The 23,499-nt window shown below is 37.3% G+C and overlaps 1 protein-coding gene across 4 annotated transcripts; it reads left to right on the top strand.

Moving 5' to 3' along the window:
- Nucleotides 1–56: 56 nt before the first annotated feature.
- Nucleotides 57–23,088, top strand: ABHD18 (abhydrolase domain containing 18). 4 transcript variants are annotated; one of them, XM_063309760.1, is made up of 14 exons: nt 58–189; nt 994–1,038; nt 10,401–10,505; nt 10,829–10,913; nt 13,675–13,775; nt 13,940–14,018; nt 14,107–14,193; nt 14,643–14,668; nt 15,924–16,062; nt 18,118–18,207; nt 18,555–18,656; nt 18,764–19,133; nt 20,288–20,450; nt 22,311–23,088. In XM_063309760.1, the coding sequence occupies exons 3-14, from the start codon at nt 10,414–10,416 to the stop codon at nt 22,360–22,362; spliced, it is 1,386 nt and encodes a 461-aa protein (XP_063165830.1). In that variant the 5' UTR covers nt 58–189; nt 994–1,038; nt 10,401–10,413; the 3' UTR covers nt 22,363–23,088. The 4 variants fall into 4 exon arrangements, with proteins under 4 accessions (XP_063165831.1, XP_063165830.1, XP_063165832.1 ...); XM_063309761.1 differs by lacking the exon at nt 994–1,038 and having other exon boundaries at nt 57–189; XM_063309762.1 differs by lacking the exons at nt 58–189; nt 994–1,038 and having other exon boundaries at nt 10,449–10,529.
- The last annotated feature ends 411 nt before the right edge of the window (nt 23,089–23,499 follow it).

Below are 23,499 nucleotides of genomic sequence, written 5' to 3'. Positions count from 1 at the left end.
TCGCGAGAGGGGAAAAACGGGAAGCGACGACCTTCGAAGTGTTTCTCCACCCCCTCTCATTCAGTCGGGCGGGACGTTGAATGGCGTGTGTTTGGCGGCGGGAATGGAGGAAATAGACAGCGAGAGGGGACGAGTCTAGAGCAAGGGCGTTCCGAAAAGCTGCTGCTCTGGACTTCTCCTGGTTTTCTCGTAGGTTCACTCTTTTGTCCGAGGGGGGTTGGCATGCCGTCTGACGCCTTCCGAGATTGTGGTCTCTTAACGTCGTGATCGTGAGAAATAGTGGAGCCAGTTACGGTCACCTCTGATGTAAAAACTGAATAGCGAACAAACGACAGGACGAGTTTTACATAGAGAGGAGGCTATCCAGGATGATATTTCCTTTTCCAAGCCTTCTGGAGGAAAAGGGTGGACTGCCAATAGGCCAAATTAATTTTTAGGCGATTTAATTTTACGGCAAATCTCTCCTGTGCTTTTTCGTGAGTTAGACAGCAGTCCTTTATACGCTGATTTGGGAATGGGCCTATCACGTGCCATGAGGTCAACTGGGGCGGGCGGTTATGTTGGATTGTGCTGCTATAATGTGATGACTTAGGGGTTTGAACCCTTGCAGTATTGTCACTTGCCAAAGCATGGTGGTGATTTGGCTGAGGATGTACTTCATGGGCAGGACAAGTTGACACCTCTTTTATGTATACTGTACAAAGCTTTATTTTTGCCCATTGGAGCTTCATTTGAACAAAGTAATGATAATACTGTCATGAATGAATTAGCTCAGGTAATCTTTCAGTGCTACTTGAACAAGCTATGTAAATTTGCTTGGAATCAGGTTTAAAAAGTAATACTGCTTATATCACATGTACATCTTAAAAAATTGCAAGATTTACTCCGAGGATGTCTCATTGATGATGCTTTTTAGATAGCATAATGTCTCATAGTAAATCATTTACTAATACTCTGAACAGCATTTGGGCTTTGTCTCATTTGAACCAACAGATACAATGAACATACTGAACAGGATTGAACTACCAAGATTGACAGGTAGGAACAAACAGTGTCATTATATAAAATGCATTTTAGAATTATCAGCTACTAGCTGAGAACTTTGCGAGAAACATATCTTTGAATATGGAAAAATGGGATCTTTATTCCTTTCTGTTATTTAAATACTATTTATCATGCTGTTTTCAAGGTTGTTATACTATATTCCTCACTTTAGATTGCCATTGATTTAATTGAATTATACCTCAGCATAGGAATACTGATGCTGTATTGTTTATGTAGCGGTTATCAAATTGCTTATGGCAATATATATCATTCTTAACTATGTTATTTTCTTTTCAATGTAGTAATGTTGTGTACTACTTCAATATATCTGTGCCTTAGACATTAGGAGCATTTTATTACTATGAATAATTTTGGTAGACCATCAACCAAGAAAATTACAAATACTTTCTTTACAAGTACTGCAGGCAAATACAAGACAGAACCCAGTAACATTTATGTATATTTAAAGTTGCTTTTACATATTCAGATTTGCAGCACAATACAGTGCATGTCTACTAAGTCCCATTTGTCTTAGTGCTGTGATCACATAAGGATGGATGCACTAGAATTTGGGGCAGAAACCATTAATTCAGACTGGACGTTTGCTTATGCAATGTGACTTAACTATTCTCATAGTCCAATGGCTCCTGTTAATTCTTGAGATTTCCTTTGCAGAGTCCTGAGAACTACCTCTGGAGTAGATTTTGAGAGCATGTTAAGGGCTTCAGTGGAGAGAGAAAATTATCCTGTTAGCAAAAGTATACTATTGAATTCTGTCTTAGGAATTTGAAAGGGATGTCCCATAACTATATTCTGACCCTTTGGGAGAAACCTTTTTTTTCTTTTTCTCAAGTATCAGGGCTAAATGTGATATTTAAAGGAGGCCAATTTTTACTGGCTATGCAGAACTTGTAGTCTTGGAACCAGAATTAAGCAGCCTTTTCAGATATAGAAATAGATTTTGAACAAAAGATAATAAATATAAAATACCTTACAGGTAGTCCTGACTTAACAACCATTTGTTTAACAATGGTTTGGACTTAAAGGGGTGTTGGAAAAAAAAAAGACTTACAGCCAGTTCTCACACTTAGGCCTGTCGCAGCGTCCCTGCAGTCACATGATCACAATTTGGGAGCTTTGCAACCAGTTCGCATTTATGACCATTTTCAACCTTCCTGGCTGGCTTCTGAAAAGCAAAATCAACAGGGAACCACGTGATCCACTTAATGACTACGTGGTTCGCTTAACCCCTGCAGTGATTTGCTTAATGGCCGCTGCAAAACAGCTTGTAAAATTGGGTTGGATTTGCTTAATGGCGGTTTTGCTTAGCAACTGAAATTCTGATCCCAATTGTGATAAGTGAGGACTGCCTGTACGGTAGTCCTCAACTTACAACTATTTGTTCAGTGTCCATTCAGAGTTACAACGGTGCTGAAGAAATCGTGATTACAATCAGTCCTCGGAGTTCTGGCTGTCCCAGCACCTTTGCAGTCATGTGATCGCAGTCTGGGCACTTGGCAGCTAGCTTGCACTTACGGCCAGTTGCAGCGCCCCACGATCGTGTGATCGCCATTTGCAACCTTCCATGCTGGCTTTCCCCAGGGAGAGTCAACGGGGAAGCCATCAGGGAAGGTCGCAGGTCACTGGGGTAAGTCCTCCCCACCCACACAGCCTCTCCAAACTGGAAGGTCTTCCTCTTTTCTGCTGAACCTTGACTTTACCAAACATGATGTCCTTTTCAAGCGATTGGTCTTTCCTGATGATGTGCCCAAAGTATGAGAGTCTAAGCCTAGTTATCTTCGCCTCTAGGGTATATTCTGGTTGTATTTCTTCTAAAACTGATTTGTTTGTTCTTCTGGCTGTCCATGGTATTTTCAGTAATCTTCGCCAACACCACAATTTGAATGCATCAATTCTTCTATCTTCATTTTTTAATATCCAACTTTCATAGGCATATGTGGCAATTGAGAAGACCATGGTGTGAGTCAGACACACCTTTGTTTTTAAACTGACGTCTTTACTTCTGAAAAATTTAGATAGGTCTTTGATGGCAGATTTTCCCAGCACGATACGTCGTTTGATTTCTTGATTACTACTTCCCTTGGCATTTATCGTTGATCCGAGTAGACTGAAATTGTTGACGGCTTCAATTTCTTCTCCATTTATTGTGACATTGTTTATTGGTCCATTTGTGAGTATCTTTGTCTTCTTCACATTCAGGTGTAGTCCATATTGCTGACTACAATCTTTTATCTTCATCAGCAAGTACTTCAAGTCTTCTTCACTTCCAACAAGCAAAGTTGTATCATCTGCATATTGCAGGTTGTTAATGAGTCTTCCACCAATTCTGATACCCCGTTCTTCGTACATTCCTGCTTCTCGAATTATTTGTTTAGCGTACACATTGAATAAGTAGGGTCAAAATATACAACCTTGCCACACACCTTTTCCGATTTTGAACCACTTGGTTTCACCATTTTCTGTTCTAAGATGAACACCATACTGGCATTTATATTTAGCTAAAAGAAAAAGTTCCCACTCATGAAAATAGTACACTTCAGTAATATAATGAAGAAATATAACTATTAAACCTATCTGTGGTTTAACAACTGCTGTAAATCTTAATAACTTATAGTTTAAGAACTATTCCAAAATTAAGTAAGAATTATTTTCTTCCATTTATTTATTAGAAATTAAATATTCCAGTTAGGCAAAAATATTTTACCAGTTCTTGAGACTTCCGGTGGGGACAATGGCAGCTTGAGCTGTTTTATTTTCCGCTGTCTGTGGACTGACCTGCCAGAGTGGTGTTTTTTCTTGGGCTCAGGCAGGCTTCCTTGGAGCCCAGAAGCATTCTCCAGATTAAGGAGAACCCCAGGAATCACCCCATGTGTTCTCCGGACAGCTGGTCACAGCCAGAAGACCACAAAATGGCATTTCATGATCAACTGGTAAGCAATCAGCTGGGAGGCAGGGCTGTCATCTTCCCAAACTGCTCTGAAGCCAAAATGGACCTTAAAGCTGCCCACCCCATTTCTATAGCACTAAGTTTTTTTGTTTAAATTTTACCAAAGAGAGGCTTTCTACAACAAAGAAATGAGGAATCTCTTGGTGACTCATTATTTTTGAAAATTACTGTATTAATTTGGTAATTTGGTTTTTTATATATAATTTGTTAAATTGAGATTTAAAGAATTTTGCTTTTTTATTGCTTTTTTTATTAAAGTGATTTTTGCAGAATATAAAACTTTATTTTCTTTGTTGAATCTGTAGATTGGAGTTCTGATCTATTTGCTTTCACTTTCCCATGGCAATGCTATTTGTTATTACTTTTTATTTTCCTGATTGGCCACACTGGAGATAAGGCTGGAGAGAGTGTTCAGTTACAGCGTTAATGACTTTACCTTCCTGAGGCAGTAGAGGGTGCCATAATCTATCTTACTGTTAAGAAATATGGAGGAAATTAATTTGATATTTAAAGATCTCTACAATGCTGTTATTCAAGTCTTGGAGCATTTCTCAGAATTTGTGGAGTCCAAATTGTCACAAGAATAAAGAGAAACTGATAAGGCTGAAAACTACCTTAAGAGTAAAGTGGTTTCTCCAAAGAAAAAGATGAGAATTGGTGACTTACATTTAAATAGTCAAAGGAAAATTGAGTTGTTGAAAGTTGAAGATAGGAAGACTGTGTTGCCACCACACCATGATCAAGAAAGAGAATTAAATTCTACAGGCCAGAAGAATTTGGATCAATCCTTGGGCTTTTAAAAGCAGGTTGTAGAATTTGAAAGTGACAAGAAAGCTCTGTACATAATACTGAGACATGTAAATGCCTTGGTTTAGTTTGAACTGGGATAATTGTATAAATGTGTTTATCAGGATGGTTTCTTAAAGGTTTGGATAAATGGTTATGCTGTTTTGAAAATTCCTACATTTAGGTTAGGTTATTGTTTAAATGTTATCAGGATGGCTTTTTAAGGGTTTAGATAAATATTTATGCTGTTTGGATAATTCTTATATTTTTGGTTAATGTTAGTTTAGTTGGCAGATAGGAGCAAATTATAGTGAAGGAGCATTTGTTACTATATTAGGTTCCAGATTATGTTTGAAGGGTTTTATATGTTTTTCTTTAATTGGGAGGGTAATCTTGTTTTAGAAGGGAATGTAATAATGAGAATCTAAATGCTTTATAGAAATGTTTACTATAATATGAATTAGAGTAAGAGATTGATATTGATTTTATGTATATCTTTGTTGTAGGAAGTTGGAAGTCATTTCGTAGTAGTTTGTTTTGTGTTTTTTCACACTTTTTTAGTTCTGTTTCTTTCTTTGTAGGTTTCTTTCAGTCTTTTTAGTTTTTTATGTATATTTTGAAAATATTTTAATAAAGTTTTCTAAAAAAATTATCAGTTTTTAATTTAAAAAAAAAATTCATTAATGTTATTATGAATGTAAGTGATTTTAGACAAATTGAATTTGTCTGCAGTTTAAATTGATTTGGGTAATATTGAATTGAAAAATGAGCTATGTAGGTATGCATTGTGCTGATTTTGTTATAGCTCTGTTCACATATTTAGATTTTTATTGTAGAGGACAAGTCAGGTGGCATACACGTTTAATAAATTAGTATTATTAAAATGTAATGTGAATGGATTATTGTCAGGCTCTGCCTGAGACCCAATAAAAACACAGACGCTAGAGTAGACTTTAGGTTCTGGTTTTATTTGGGAATAGAATGCATGCCCTTAGAAAGCTGAGAGTGAGGGGAGCGCGCCGGAACGGGATTTAAATAGCCCGCGCCGGTCAGCGCTCCACCCCCCCTTACTCCAGGTGCGCCCCACGAGTCCCACCAGTTCGTCCTTGCCAGGTGAGAGGTCGTCCAGCCCCCTGCACCCTGGGCATCGCCTCAATCGCCTTCCTGTGCGGTGATGATCCATTGCCGGGCGATCAGGCTTCTAATTCCTCGAAAGCCCGGGCGCGTCTCTCCTGTTTGGTTGTCATTCAATTTCTTGTCAGTTACCTTTTATTGTTGCTTCCTGGGTTGCCGCCTCGGTCGTTACATTGTTTCTTTAGACCCATTACTGCTTTTTGTGTTTCTCTATTGCCCTTGCCTTATCAGCCAGGGACCCATATTCTTGTATTGTCATGCGAGCCGTTGCGATGTCACAAACATCGCAACAGCGATCATGACAATTATTGTTTGTACTTTGGAACTTTCATAGCTCTTTTTCTCTTCATTCTTTTGTGTGTTCTAAATTTGCTCTGTGCTGTGTACTGACTTTCTAGGTCAGATAGGAAGCATTCTTGTGATAGGGCGAAGAAAAGCTCTGTTCCAGTGAAGAATGACGTTCTACCAGCAAAAACATAGTATTGAATACAGGTAGTCCTCATTTAGCAAGTAAAATTGGGACTAGCAACTTGGTTGTTAAGTGAAGTGGTCACTAAGTGAAACTGTGTGCTTATGATCTTACTTCCATTTTCCTTTGCTTTATAGACCTGTGAAGGTCGTAAATTTGAGGATTGGTTATAAATTTATTTTTTCATCACTGTCGTAACTGTGAACGGTTGCTAATCTAGGTAGTTACTAAAGGAGGACTATCTGCATGCCATTTATATTTTTTAGATCTGAATATGCATTAATACTCTTGAATCAAGAGTCCTGAATTAAATGATGGATTAAATTTATAGTAGTAGTTGGGCAGAACATTCAGAGTGAGTACAATTCTTAATGATATTGAATACAAACACAAACACACTTATGCAGTGTTGAGTCTTCATATGGTAGTATTGTGTCTTGGCTTCAGTGAAGGGAGAGAACACAATACTATGTGTTTACAAATTCCTACAGTAGAAGAATGGATGGTAAAATTAATGGAGCTGGCAGAGATGGTGAAACTGACTGCATTGATTAAAGAAAATAATTTGTCTGTTTCTACATGGAAACCATTTTTGGACTTTTTGCTTGAAACTGAAAAAAATGAAGTTTTAATCTTGAGATTTGACGATTAGGATTGTATAAGAATATAGAAATAATCTGTTTTATAGATAAAATAGCGTAAGAGGTTAATGTATTTTTATGCTTGTATCTGTACTGAAGATAGTCAGAAGTCACTTTTTTCTATCCCTTTTTTTTGTTTCTGCACTTTTAAGTTCTTTTTTCGTTCTTCAAGCTCTCTCTATTCTGATATGTTTTATTTATATTCTGAAATTTAATAAAGTTTATTATAAAAAAATGGTATCAGTGTTGGGCTCAGTGGCCATTGAATCAGTAGGTGCAGTGCCTGGTGAGACCTGATTCCCCTGCATCTCGGAGCCTGGTTCTGAGGCCATCACAGGTAGCTTTTATTTATCTAACAGCGGATGAATGTAGTCACTTTGTTTAAAATATCAGTGGAGAATGTAAAATTGTAACTTTTAATGTGTGCCATACATGCTTTAAAATACTCATCTAGCTAGGTAAATTACAGGTAGTCCTCAACTTATAACTATAATTGGGACTGGAATTTCTGTCACTAAGTGATGCAGTTGTTAGGTAAAACATCATGTAATCACACCACTTAGCAACGGCAATTCCAGTAGTCCCAGTTGCAGTCGTTAGGCCATGACGACACCGTCGTTAGGTGAGTGCCTCATGCTTCTCCATCCTTACTGTGCTCACCTTTGCTTCAACTCCCCCCACCTGCCTATCTCCCCATCTCTGCCCTTTTGGCTGCCCTGCACAATCCTCAGTGGCAGTGGCAGTGGCAACAATGCTGGGGCTAAATTAGAGGTCTGGGGCCTTCAGCAGTCTCAGTCGGCCACCACTGCCCCCAGGCTTCTACTTCAGTCCCGGCGCAGCTAGCGCTGCTGCTGAGTGCTGCCTCAAGCCCTGCACCATGGCGCAAAGCCCCAGCTGCCCCACCGCCCTGTGCTTTGCAGGCCCTGCCATGCCCAGCTGACCTTCACTATTTTCCACTGCTGACAAGGCACACCTGGCCTGCCTTATGCGAAGCTGCTGCTGGCCATGCCATCCCTTCTTCCCAAGGCCACTCGTGCCATTCTCCAAATATCATACCCCGTTGCCCACATGCTCTGCTTTTGAAATCCTTTGGAAAGATTCTGAAGTCTTCCAAGACATTGCAAGAAAGGGGCGTGCCTGCCACTCTCCAAATAGAGCACCCCATTCTCTGGCCAGGCGTGTCTCGTTTGCAGGAGGAGGAAAACGGTGAAGGTCAGCTGGACACAGCAGCCGTCCACAGGTGACCTTCACTGTCTTCCTCTTCCTGCTGTGATGAGGTGCGCCCAGCCAAGGCAGCTACTGGCCCTTCGTGAGGCCACCTCGCGAAGGGCCAGCAGCTGCCTCGTCAACAGCAGGAGGAAGAAGACAGCAAAGGTCAGCTTGGGGCAGCAGGGGCAGTAATGTGCAGGGCAGCCAAAAGGGCAGAGATGGGGGGAGATAGGCAGGTGGGGGGAGTTGAAGTGGAGGTGAGGCACAGCAGGGCGGGAGAAACCTTGCCTAACAACTGCAACCAGGACTACCAGTTACATGATGTTTTTCCTAACGGCCACTTCACTTAACAACAAAAATTCCTGTCCCAGTTATGGTTATTAAGCTAGGAATACCTGTACACAGTTTTCATCTACAGTTTTGGAAAATCTGAAGTGATTCACCATTTATTTAATAATTTTCTGTTAAACACTACTGTGAGAAGCTATGTACTAATTACAAAGAGAAGTATTTTTCACATCAAAATGTATTGCAGTTAATTAAAAAATACATAGCATATGAATTTCTAAACCAATACTTTTTAAAAATCTACCTGTTTTTACTTATCCCTGTTGTAAACAAAAACCATTTTCAGTCATATTGCTAAAATCTTGTTTTTAAAGAGGCTTTTGAAGCAGGGCCTCTCAAGGTCCATCTGTATTCCCTACTCATAAAAAAAATCTTGTAGCTTCTCCTATGGTTATAACATATTTTCTATCTGCAACTGTTTGAACTCTTGGTGGGGTTTCAGTTTGTCAATCCACTAGGATTCAGTTCCTAAAATTAATTGGCTCTGTTGGTATGTTGCATATGCAACAGCAAGCACTGCTCTTTTAACTATCTGTATCCTAGTCGTTAATTATTGTTAGCATTAAGTTTGTCAAGCAAAACTGATAAATTGCTGTGCAGGAATGAACTATATAATTTACATTATAATAATAGTTGGCCTTATTTTATCAGCATTTGAAGTTCCAGCCCTTTAGGAATTTCAGAGGAAAGGAGAATTAGAGCCAAAAGGATTGTTTCTATCTTCTTCGCATCTGATTGTAAACATTGTTCTGTTTTGGCCACCCTGCACTTTTCCCAAGAAGCTGGAACTTCAAGTGTTGGTTCCCATAGAAAAATCATTTTGAAGTAGTCCCCCAAGAAGTTAGATGATATACTGGGCCAAGGCATACAACTTGATCTTACCTCATTTATACCATCCAGTCATGGTAATTAATATAAAGGATCTGCTGCTTTTTCTGCTCCCATCTGAGAATTACTTCATTTTTTCCTAACATCCTGTCAACTGAGTTCCAAATGCTTTCTGATATATACACTCTGTATATAGAAGTAACAATCTGTAGTAGAACTAAGAGAAAGGCTGGCATTCTTTCATCATCCCTTATTCCACAGGTTGAATGATTATAAAGAATATATTGTATCTCAACTACAGAATTTTGGAACCGACACTACTACTGGAGAGAATTATGAAAAAAAAAATGTTTCTTCTTAGTTTTTCAGTGTTCAAAGGTTGATGTTTGTTCATGAATTCTACAATGCATGCTGAAACCCATATGTATATTAAAGTCTTACATTTGCTAAACAGTGCCATACAGTATATTGGTTTAGGGTGATACCTTTTTAACTGAACATTTATTTTTATATTGTAACTGCAGAAAAAGCTGACACATGTTGTTGAAAGGTCATCAGATATAAATGCTAGTAAATGTTACTATCTAATTCCTTTCTTGTACTGTTGTTATCATAGTTCATGAGTAACTCTTAACTGTGATTACAAGGCCAAGTCTCTACTGTTTTGGCAACATTTTTGGAATTGGCTTGCCAATCCCTTCTTCCTAGGATTGAAAAGGCGTGATTGGTCAAAGTCACCCAGGTGGCTCCCATGCCTAAGGTAGTACTAGAATTCATGGTATCCCATGAGGGGTCAGTCTCTTTAACAGCTGGATGAAACTGGTTCATCCCTTTCTTGTATATACGATTTTTTTTCAGGGTTCAGGTATTTATCATTAGCTTTTGTTTTTCTTGTTGACAAAGCTGTACAGTTTCAGTTCATGTAAAGAAATCAATATACTTTTGATATGAATATTTATATATTTTTTCCTAGATGTGTTTTGCTAATGGGTGTGAGCAAGCTAGATGTCTTATATAGGCGTCTACTTCTCACTAAGCTTTTCATTCAAGGATGGGGAAGACCAGAAGACTTAAAAAGGTAGTTATAAATAGTATTCTAAAGGTAAATATTTGATGTGTCCACCCCAAAGCATTTTTGGTACCCTTAGTTGAGGTAAACTCTGCAATTATATTATACAGATGTAAAGGACAATAGCTTATAGGTTCAAGTTGAGCAAAAAGCAGCGAATTTCGGCAAAGTTTCTGTAGAAGAGTTCATTAAAAGCAACAGCAAGAGGGAGTATGGGAAATAGAAGTAATAGCAGACCTGACATAGTCAATTTTATACTTTTATAATTACATATTTATAGTATGTAGTCTTTTTTGTTCATAATATCTGCAACTAATTCCTATTTTTAACAGAATATTTGAATTCAGAAAGATTATTGGAAACAGGGAAAAATGTCAAAATCTTGTTCCAAGGGATTATCCTGTGCACATTAATAAGGTACTGAAAATGAATCATTATACATGGATTGATTTTGATTATTCATAACCATTTATTCAAAACAGAAGTATTAAGGGTTGACAATAAATATACATAAAGAAGAAAAAAAACTTGTATTTGATAAGGTATACATTATTAAACAGATTTATCTGTTTTGGAAAAAATCACTACAGTCACCTGTAGTTTATCTTATATTTCTTCCATCTCATGCTATTATTGATGGACAGGATGCTAGAAGGTAACATAATTTGCATTGATCTTAAACTTTGCTGGAAATAAAATAATTTTAAAATGATACCAGTTCAACATAAAATACCTGCTGTGTGTACAGATTGGTATTGATACAGGTAATCCTTGGTTAATGATGGTAGTTGGGACTGGAATTTCTGTCACTAAGCAATGTCATAAAATGTCATGACTGTGGGCAGTCCCTGTTGCCATCGTTAATCAAGGTTTGTGTGTCATTAAGGGAGGATGTCCTTGCAGCTTCCTGCCGGTTTCAACTATCAAAGTCAGTGGGGAAGCCAGCAGGAAGTTGCAAGTCCCAGGCAGCTCGCAAGCAGGCAGGCAGGTAAATGGCTGCTGCTGAGTGGGGGAGGGTGCGCAGGTGGCCGGTGTGGCATGGTGCAAGCGCAGCGAGGCTTGGGGTGGCTGTTGCCAGGCAGGAGAGGGTGTGCGAGGGGCCAACACAGCACAAGGCCCACAAGGCTTGGGGTAGCTACTATGGGTGGATGTGGTGGATTTTGGCAGTGCTGCTGGTTCCCAGGAAGGAGGGATCACATTCCAAGGAGGTGGGGGAGATAAGAGGAGGCACAGTCCGGGAGGCAATGGTGGGGAAACGAAGAGGTTCAGGATAGCCCGTCCTAGAGTCTCCCAGGTTATTTCCCCTTAGGTTAGGTAGGATGGCTTTAGTCTGGCAAGATTCTGTCTATATGGTGTGAGCAAATAAAGAATTGGAGTTTGAATGGACTGACTCTTCGTTGTTCTTGGGCTGGGCCTGACAGTGTGGAAGACTTACCCAAGCAGCTGCCCATTGACTTTGTTTGTGGGAAGCTGGCGGGGAAGGTTGTAATTGGTGATCACATGATCTTGGGATGTTGCAACCATCATAAGTGCAAGCCGGTTGCCGAATGCCCTGTCCTGACTCCCAGGAAACACTCTGAGACAGGGAACTGGTCTCTAATGTTTTATTGCTAATACATAACAGTAATCCTAACAAACTGAACAAGCGTGGGAAAAACCCAGCCATATAAACCCCGCAGGTTAAGGCGGTCCCAATCTGTGCCTCTTGAAATGGCTCACCAATTCCTCAGTGCTACGCATGCGCTTAACAGTCTGGAAGGGAGCCCCCTGCTCGCCATCCTTACTCATGACATGCCCAGATCATGATCACATGACTGCAGGGGTGCTGGGATGGCCAGAACGTTGAGGACCGGTTGTAAGTACCACTCAGTGCTGTCATAACTTCGGTAACTGAACGAATGCTTGTTAACTGAGGAGTACCTGTATTGTCTTCTAAAAACAGGAAGACTGTGGTATACCGGATTGCCAGGTATTCACCAGGAGTCAATACTGACTCGAAGGCACAGACACACACAATGTTCACTTAAATCTCTCACTAAGTTATTTAGGAGAAATAACGGCTTATAATAAATAATAAAAAATGTCTGATATCTAGTAGGGTTTAAAAAATGCTATTTGCGAATTTGTACTACTATGGGAATTCACTCTTAATAGTACTTGGAGCTGCTTCTACACAAAATTCATTGTTCAGCAGGGAATTTTATATCTACAAAGCTGACAAATTTTGCAAAACCAAAAAATGCTAGAGTAGTTCTGAAGTCATATTTAGTTTTAAGAAACTGCTGCAGATGAGTGGAGTTGTGATTATGAATTTCTTCATTCACTATAGCTATTTTATTATGGAGCAGCAATTATCTGTAAACCGCTCAGAGTCGTTATATACAAGATGGGAGTAGAGAAATTTAATAATAGATAAATAATAAATAAATTAAACAATCTTAAAGTCAACTATGACAAAAAAGCTGTTATTTATATTTGTTTACCTCAGATTTGATTAAGTTACTAGGAGCTTGTTGTTATTTGTATACAAAGCATTAGTACTCCAAAACCTGTAGTTTTTGCAGTAGTTTATGACTTTTGGGTTATGACCATGTGACTATTCAACAGATACTCTGAATTGGCCAGTCCAGATCTTAACAGGAAAATATTACATTCTTGGAAGCCACCAGTACTTCTTTATTCATTAGCTGTTGGTAAGGATGATTATAGATGTACATCTGATTAAGAATTTTGAAATTATATTCAGGAAAATTTTGAAGGTAGGAGCACTTCCTTTCCATCCAAATTTCTCTTACCCCTACGCAAGCTAACAAAATGCAATATGGACTTGAGCTTAATCACCAGCAAAGCTAGAAAGGTTTCTCCTGCTTCTAAAATTGGTGGAGATGGGGTTTGCTTGTGAAAAGGTGAGAGAAATTGGCAGAAAATATTAACTGGATTCATACCTTGAGCTAAAGCAGTATACCATCAAAAAGTGGTTTGGTTTGTCTTAATGAGTTTACTTGGTTTGTCTTAATGAGTTGTATATTAATATTTGGTAAACTCTAGTTAAACAAATACTTGCTTAGCTCAGTGTATTAATTCAGCATAGCTTTTGTGAATGGTACTTCTGTTTAGCAGAACTTGCATTTTTTCCATAAAACTTTGATAGTAACTATAAAAATACAATGCTCTATAGGTTGAGGAGCAATCAGAATGCAAGATCCTTGATGGACACTTCATTTCTCCTTTGGCGCATTATGTTCCTGATATCATGCCATCAGAATCAATTACTGCAAGGTAAAAATAAACATATACTATAAGTTAGGACATTACTTATAGAACTAGGTAAGTTATGGACTAAATATGATAAAGTGATAAAATGCATACGCATTGTGAAACATATATGATAATTTGTCTATTTAACTTAAATAGGTTTTTAATTATTTCCTTTCCTTTCATAGGTTTCAATTTATAGTACCAAAGAAATGGAACAGCAAGTACAAACCTGTTTGTATTCATTTAGCAGGCACTGGAGATCATGTAAGCTTCAATGTTGTTTAGTAATGGTTTCTTAATACTGTTACATTGGTACTATTTAATTTAGCTTTATTTGACTCTGTCTTTTTAGTACTTTTGGAGAAGACGAACCTTAATGGCCCGTCCAATGATCAAAGAGGCCTGTATGGCTTCATTATTGTTAGAAAACCCCTATTATATCCTTTTTATTTTGAGTACTGAATACCTTTGAATACAGAGGAGAAAGTGACCTATTGAATTCAAATATCAATATAGTAATAGGAGAATTGCATCACAATGTGTGAAACATAAATCTGTGTGATTCTGATATAGATAAGTAGTTTAAAAATTCACTGAAACTATAGAAACTATAGGCTATAGTAATCTGCTGGAGGTTGGGAGTCTTGTACTGACATTTTGCAGCCCACCCTCATGACAAATCACACTTCATTTTTTAAAATTGGTATATTTAGGAAATTATTTAAGTGGTCCTAGCCTAGCGAGTTAGCATTTGTTGCATTAATTAAATATGAATTCTTAACTATTTTAACAAGTGGTTTATTTGATTTAAAGTAAAGAAATAGAAATGTTAAAGAATTTTTCAAAATAGTTCACATTACTTCCTTAAACTTGCATCTGTCTATACATGGGTACAGAAAACCTAAGGATCAATTGTAAGTATTATAATTGCATCACAGTTTGCTAACTATCCTTCCTTCTTTGCCAATAACAGCTTTTAATAATATGCAGAGATGTCTATTCTTAATTCTAATGCATCTTCATGTGTCTTCAATCATTTTGTGATCATGTTATGGAAAAATTCAAGACATTTTAATGCAGAATGCAAATATTGCAATTCATCTATTCAGAGACCACACACTACTGAAGTTTGACTATGAAATGACTTGGGGAACATTTTCATTTTGAATATTTTCTGCCAGAATGTTAATCTTGTGATTATTCAGATCCTAACTCTCATTAGCCCCAGTCAGCATAGTCAATGAGTCATACCTGATGGAAAACATGCTCCAGCATCAGAGACACTGATTCTGCTTTAATCTATTGCCCTAAATGCTTATTCTCAGCAATTGAATATTACATGGTTCAAAAGTGTGGGTACTACATTTCACAGTAAATACTAAAGATGGTGGTTCTTCATGTGATTCCTTTCTCTGCCTATTGAATAAATAGTGGTAATTTAGAGAAATTCAGAAGTAATCAATTCTCTAAACAGAATCCTGCAAGAATTATTATTTTTGTGCTTTTGTCTACAATGCTGGATTCTCTTGAGACACCAGATCTATCCACTGTTGGAACCTAGAAGAGGTTCAGTAAAACTTACTGTTCCTATAGTAAACAAATGTGCTATACTGTTGCTTAGAAAAGTATAATAATTTATCTGAAAACATGACAAAAGTTGTTCAAAATTGTAGCACATTAATACTATACTTTTAGCTTATATGGGGTTAAAGTCCATGGTGTTTTCTTTTGGCATGTACAATTACTGTGATAATATGGTATGTTTCTTTATCTAAATGAAGAAAACACAAATTTATTAACCATAAAGAGTAATTATATTACTGTTTTGAAATCTGGTTTAAATGGCTTTCTTGTGCTGACTGGTCTAGATAAGTATTACTGCTTTAACTGATCCCCTTTTGCCATGTTTGAGTAAGAAACAATCAGATACCAATCTATGGGTGTTTCACAGCAGGATTTCAAAGCAGCAGCTCTTGGGTGTATTTGCAGCCAAATAATAGATAGCAAGGTCATGTCACCTGAATGCAATCATAGTCTGATAGCTTTCCCTATCCAAGTATTTTTAGCATACTGTCTTTTAACCTGTTTTAATGAAATAGATAAATATACGAACTTGCTGTTAATATATTTCTTTATACAAGTTTGCTTTTCTTTCTTTTGGGAGGAAAGAAGATCCTGTCTAAAAAACGTCTCTGACCTATTTGTGATGGGAGGAGCTCTTGTACTAGAATCAGCAGCTGTTTTGCATTGGCTGGAAAAAGAAGGATATGGACCTTTAGGGATGACAGGCATATCCATGGGAGGACACGTAAGAGCTTAAATGTTTAATTAATAATAATTTAATTGAAGTACATGGTAGCACATAGGGACGCGGTGGCGCTGCGGGTTAAACCGCTGAGCTGTCGATCGGAAGGTCGGCGGTTCGAAACCGCGCGGCGGGGTGAGCTCCCGTTGCTCGTCCCAGCTCCTGCACACCAAGCAGTTCGAAAACATGCAAATGTGAGTAGATTAATTGGTACCGCTTCGGCGGGAAAGTAACGGCGTTCCGTGAGTCATGCTGGCCACATGACCCAGAAGTGTCCTATGGACAACACCGGCTCCAAGGCTTTGAAACGGAGATGAGCACCGCCCCCTAGAGTCGGACACGACTGGACTTTATGTCAAGGGAAACCTTTACCTTTACCTTTACTACATGGTAGCACCCAGCTGAACTTGGGTGATCACAAAAAAGGTCAGATCCAATTAGTACTGGCATGGAGACTACTTGGAAATCCCAGACTGTATGGTAGATTGGAAAATTGCAAAAAATGCGAGACCATTTAAAATCACTTCTGTATGGTAACAACAACCCTCCCCACAAAAAAGTGGAAGGGTAACATATGTGTATATATAATCACCAGAGGTTGACCTTCACTCAAGGGGAATTTAATTCTTAGTAGTACTTATGTTCTTTAGTGCCATATTACATGTATTGTACATAAAATGGGAAATATTCTGTTCATGTGTGATCTTACATAAACTTTCTTATGAATGTCATTTAGTAAGGATATTTGGAAAGCAAGTGTAAGGCTTTTCTCTTAATATATTTGAGGAATGCAAACTTTTTCTTCAATAGATAAGAGTGCATATTTTATAAGAACGTGTATTTCAGATTCCAACAGTTCATGGAGCGAGAATTGCCAGATGTACAAGCTGGGTTTAGAAAAGGCAGAGGAACTAGGGACCAAATTGCCAATATCCACTGGATAATGGAAAAAGCCAGGGAGTTTCAGAAAAAACATCTATTTCTGTTTTATTGACTATTCTAAAGCCTTTGACTATGTGGACCATAACAAATTGTGGCAAGTTCTTAGCGGTATGGGGATGCCAAGTCATCTTGTCTGCCTCCTGAGAAATCAGTATAACGACCAAGTGGCAACGGTAAGGACAGGCCACGGAACAATGGACTGGTTTAAGATTGGGAAAGGAGTATGGCAGGGTTGTATACTCTCACCCTACCTATTCAAATTGTATGCAGAACACATCATGCAACTTGCTGGGCTGGATGAATCCAAGGCTGGGGTTAAGATTGCTGGAAGAAACATAAACAATCTCAGATATGCTGATGATACCACTTTGATGGCTGAAAGTGAGGAGGAACTGAGGAGCCTCATGACGAAGGTGAAAGAAGAAAGTGCAAAAGCTGGGTTTTTGCATTTTCTGACACTGACGACAAAGGTCCGCATAGTTAAAGCAATGGTGTTCCCCGTAGTAACATATCGCTGCAAGAGATGGACCATAAGGAAGGCTGAGTGAAGGAAGATAGATGCTTTTGAATGGTGGTGTTGGAGGAAAATTCTGAGAGTGCCTTGTACTGCAAGAAGATCAAACCAGTCCATACTCCAGGAAATAAAGCCAGACTGCTCACTTGAGGGAATGATATTGAAGGCAAAACTGAAGTACTTTGGCCGCATAATGAGAGGACAGGACAGCCTGGAGAAGATGGCTGATGCTAAGGAGAGTGGAAGGCAAAAGGAAGAGGGGCTGACCAAGGACAAGATGGATGGATGATATTCTAGAAGTAACGGATTCGACCTTGGGGGTGCTGGGGGTGGCAACAACCACAGGAAGCTCTGGCATGGGCTGATCCATGAAGTCACAAAGAGTTGGAAGCGACTGAACGAATAAACAACAACAGATAGTATCTGCTATATCCATTGCTCTACTTTTCTTTGATAAGCATTAATACTAGTGATGTTCAAATCCTATTGCTTGTCTTCATGAGATATGTTTAGCTGAAATTAAAAGATGAATTATATGGCAATTTTTCTTAATAATTTTTGAAAAACATTTCATGGGAAAAAAAACTTAACCTGTTTTACAGATGGCATCATTAGCAGTATCAAATTGGCCTAAACCATTGCCACTAGTTCCTTGTCTCTCCTGGTCTACAGCCTCTGGTGTTTTTACTACGGTAATGCATTTTTAGTTAGTGTATAATTATGTAAATCCTTCAAAAACACCTCTCTTTATTTAATTGTAACATAGAAATAGGTACCTGTTTCTTGTGATTATGATGCAATTTCATAAATGCTTAGATCTTTTTAAAATGTCTTAAAAACCCTGCCCAAATCCTCCATTTTAAAATTGATTTGTTGCTTGGAAATCATATGAACTATTGACCCTTTCCTTTGCTATTGAATCCAGGAAAACATTTGCAGTGTGATGGAAATTTAACAAGTAAAACCCTGGCATAATTAAAACTGATTCTCAAATAGTGCATGTAGTATATAATCCATCGTGCTTTCTCTTTAATTTCAGGGTGTATTGAGTAAGGCAGTGAACTGGAGAGAACTAGAGAAACAGTATTATACTCAGAGTGTTTATGAAGAAGAAATAATTCAAATGCTTGAATATTGTGGAGTGAGTTTAAATTAATTTTTTAACTATAACTCCCACCCCAATTAAAACTTGAACAAAAACTCTATTATAACACAATTGGTTTCAGTTTAATAAATATTTTTATTCAGACAGATTCATTCAAGATGGGACAAGACTTTGTTAAAAATTCTCCAAGCAGTGTGGACAGCTTGAGTAATCTGGATCTCAACTCCGGTATTCTGAACCTGGATATTGGAGGCAAAGTTATTTCTTCAGAAGTGGGTCACTGCCTTAGTACCAACAGAAGTAATCTAAGTACTTCAGCAGAAGGATTGTTGGTGCAAGATGCACCCAAAATGCAGTGCATAAACCAGACATTTTCAACCAGCAGCAGTAATACTAACTTTTCCAGTGAACAAAAGCACCTGATAAGTGGAAAAAGTGACAGTTTACAAAGGGAATCATTACGATTCATGAAAGGAGTAATGGATGAATGTACTCATGTTGCTAACTTTTCAGGTATATACTAATTTTAGCATGTTTTAGATTTTCTCTGTCCTTTATTAATTTATAATCCTATTTAATAATTCTCCATCTCTGAACACTGTTCATAATTTTTATTATATATTTTTTTCTAAGTTGCCTTTTCCATATGTGCATACCTACTAAACTTGAATTTTGCTCTTATATTCTTTGTATTTCTTTCTATAAAAAAACAAATGTTGGTGTTATCAAAGATTTTTTTAATGTATATATAAATGGAGTTTCTTTGAAGTGTTACATAACTGCTAACTATCTAATTCAGTACTATTATAATGCAAAATATAGATTTTCATTTATATAATCTGAAGAGAAACCAGAGCATACCACTAAGTTTTTATTATATACTGGTCTTTGACCCCAATAAAGATTTCTTCTTCTAGATAAGATTGAATGCAGGATGAATTTCAGCTTTGCAGTTTTAGTAAACAATTAAATTAAACAATTAAGGAACTTAGAGGGTGCATTTTGAACATACAAATTTGGTTTAGAGCTAGGGGAAGGACAATACTGAGTGGATAATATCCTTGGAAGTGGAGTCAGATCCCTTATTCTAGTACTAATAGAGATCACCATCATTTTGCTTTTTTAATTTGATTAATCAGGGTAGCAAAATCTCAACAGAGCTATGCAGCTGACTATATAATGTATTGAAATAATGGAACACATTTTTTTTTCTGCGTCAGGGCATCAGAATGGCACGTGGGCCATATTCTAAATAGCATGTGGGCCATACTCCAAAAACCAGTGGTAGGATAAGCTCAAAACAAAATTTGATTTATGTTTAATTATATTAAGCTTTGGCAGTTTGTAGGGTCTCTGCTTATTCAACTTCACCATTGACCCTACCCTAATACCCCATGGACTATAATGAGTTATTTTTGCAGTGGCAAGAAAACTCGTTTCATTTCAGAAATTTTAGTGTTAGAATCTTTTCTGATTCACGCTTTCTAATATTATTATATACAAATATAAGCTGTTAGCATTATTTATGCAGTTATTGAGGCCATATTACCACCTACTGAAGTAATTATAAACATTCATTGAATTATGCTGTAATGCAACAAATGTTTCTAACATGCTATTAAATCTAAAGTTAATAAATTTATCTTCAAAGAAATCGTTGTTCTCAGTTCCAGTTGACCCCACACTGATTATAGTTGTTCAAGCTAAGGAAGATGCCTATATTCCAAGAACTGGAGTGCGTAGCCTTCAAGAAATTTGGCCAGGATGTGAAATCAGATACTTGGATGGAGGCCATGTTAGTGCTTATCTCTTCAAACAAGGATTGTTCAGGTTAGTCATTCAGAGTAAGCACTGAAAATCATGTCTAGCTGCTGTTAAAATCATTTAAATTATTTGTATACTACTTATTTAAACATTCAAAATCAGTTTATGTAGTATGTTTTTATATTATGTTAATCAAGTAGTAATACCATTAAAAACAATTCATTACAAAACAAGCTCCACAAAGAGTTAAGGGCTTGAGAGGGCCACATAAAACATTAATATACTTTTTAAAATGCCTTATACACATCCATGTAAGGAAGTTGCACGCTACAAAGCACATGCCATACCAAAGAAAGCCTGCTTACCTCCCCATGAATTGGCAACCTGTAAGTGGTGGTAAAGAGAGTAGGACTTCCCCAAGGATCAGTAGGGTCTAGAATGCTGATATAATTGAAAATGGTCTTTTACGTTTTGGCTTATATACTCAAATAATTATGCACTTGCTTGAAATATATTGAAATTAAAAGACGTAAGAATATAAATAATTTTCTAATAACAAAATAAAAGTAGGCCTTTCTAAGAACATTATTCTAAGCCAGGGGTTATTACTGAAAGAAAGGCCTGTCATTTTTGTCATTTTTTCATACTAGACTTCTGACCTTGGCAGACTCAGGAATGTATTGGAAGACTGTTCTTTCTGATACTCTGAGTGCAGCATATGTAGTAATTAGGGGTGTGTTAAAGACAACATTTTACTGGGAGCTTTGGAAGATTCATTTTTCGCCTCTGGATTTGACCATTCTAGGAGTGGTCTAGTTCTTTTCCAAAACACTTTGGGAAAAGTGCTGGACCATTTCTGGCTTGGGCAGATTGCTGTGGTCCAGGGAAAGAACAGAATGTTCTGAAGTCCCGTATAATTTTCCTCTTGCAAATAGAATGTTTTGTCTATATTCAGAAGGAATTTTATTAAAGCCAGGATTTTGAATTGGGTGCAGAAATCAGCTGAGAGCCAGTGATGATGATGTACTAGCATGCTACCTCTACTGTATTTTGTTCTAATTGAAGTTTCTGGAGTATCTTGCAAGGCAGCTCTGTGCACAGTACATTGCAGCTATTTAAATAGGAAATTAGTAGCCAGGCTATTCAAGTAAGGTCAGAATTGGCTTCTGATGATAAATCTAGATCTACAGGTGTCTAAGTTTCATCCCTTAGGAATATTAAAGTTACCCATTAACGTAACCTTAATCTTGGTATGACTAAGTTTAGCTTATTGGTCTCATTTAATCCACAATACTCCAAATGTATTTTCCTGCCAGGTGGTTAAGCATAATACATTGATTTATAATAAGATTTGTTATTTATCTAGCCAATCACTGAGTGTCTCAAGTAGGTATATGGTGTATATTTATTAATAACACTTAAAAGACAAATTTATTGGAAATTAGCCAGATTAGATTTATTACCCTTAAAGATTTGGACTAATATAGGACAGCATCACTCTTAGGGCATCTGGATAAAACAGACAGTCTGTGTAAAGAGGGAGGCTTTTATGGAAGCCCACCAATCTGCATTTGTTTCTTATTTTGCAGGGATTAAATCTCTAACTGCTTTACATTTCTTAATTGGGCTATAATTATGGTTAAAACTGGCAGCCAATTGGGGAATGTATAGTTAGCTTTAGCAATAAGGCTCAGTTGGGGTGTACTTCATAAATTATTAAAGTACACAAACCATTTTGCAGGTAGAATTATAATTTGCATGTGAGAATCTGATTGCTGTGTTGAGTTGGTTATGAACTATGAAGTTGCAGTTTATAGTAACAGCATCAACCATCTTCAAGTTGAATTTTACAATGTAAAATAATATAAAGCTTTATTGAAACTGATATCTCAATATTAGTACAATTAATTTTCTTTTTTCTTTTAGGCAAGCCATATACGATGCATTTGAACGTTTTGTTCAGAAATATTTGGCATAGTCCCCTTCTGTTGAATTGTTCCATGTACTGTCACTTTCTTGCGTGGATCCTGATATTAACGTCATGAAGAGAACAAACCTATCATTGGTTCACTTAAGTCATCTACCCAATGGCTTATTCAACAGTAATTCATTAATAAGAATGTAATCAAACATAACTTTTTAAAGTTGGATTTGTTGCTGCTAAAGTGATTTTTAAAAAATTGTTAATACCGGTGTCTTAAATTTGCAAAATGTTTTGATTAAAAATTAATATGATTTGGAAAGTTCATACACCCATAGAAAAGAGACCAATACAGTATAGACAAATTTCAGCTTGTATACTTCTTTTTGCTACACTATTTTACTAGAATCCAAAGAAGTAGGAGCATTGCATTACAGCAATATAATACTAGCTCCTAAAGGGAAAAAAATAATATAAATTAGGCTTAACATATTGGAAGTTTTTTCCCCCTCGAACTGTTAAGATACTCTATATTCTAGTTTGAGTTGTGATCACATGCAGACCCAATATCCAGATTTAATGTTTTTTCCACTTCAGCTTGATGAGTAAATTTGGTGTACTTACTAATTTTCCTGTAGCCTATTATTGGTTTCATTACGTGCTCATTTTAAGTAATTGATAGCAATAATTTGTGCCTTAAAAAAAAGACAGGGAAAAGATGTACATCTCCTGTTCAATTGATTGAGCAACAAAAACTGAAATAAAGTGTGAAGCTTCTGTAAATGTTGCATGTATTAATGGTTTAAGAAATACTTTATTGAATGTTTTTCTAAAAGCTACTACACAGGTCGCACTAAGAAAAGAGGTTATGCTGCAGTTCCTTGCTTCTATTGATTTATAACATTTTGCAGTAACTTTCCTATGAGAACTCAACATTCTTTCAGTGCAGAATATTGCTTCTGCCAAACCTTAAAAGTACTTTTTACCATTGGAATTTTAAGTTAAGTGTTCTGATAATCATGTGCAACAGGTTTTTCCTGACTCTTCACAACTAAAATTTCCTGTTTTGCCCCCTATTTTTAATAGTTCCTCTAGAGTAGAAAGGGGTGGCAATATTCAAGATTGTAGGAGAATGAAAAAATGGCCAGAATACAGGGTGTTTGCCTTGGGCTAGCAGAATTGTGTTTCTACTAG

Source organism: Candoia aspera, chromosome 8 (genome assembly GCF_035149785.1).
Source record: "Candoia aspera isolate rCanAsp1 chromosome 8, rCanAsp1.hap2, whole genome shotgun sequence".
Classification (NCBI taxonomy): Eukaryota; Metazoa; Chordata; class Lepidosauria; order Squamata; family Boidae; genus Candoia; species Candoia aspera.
This window is presented reverse-complemented; position numbering and strand designations above follow the sequence as displayed.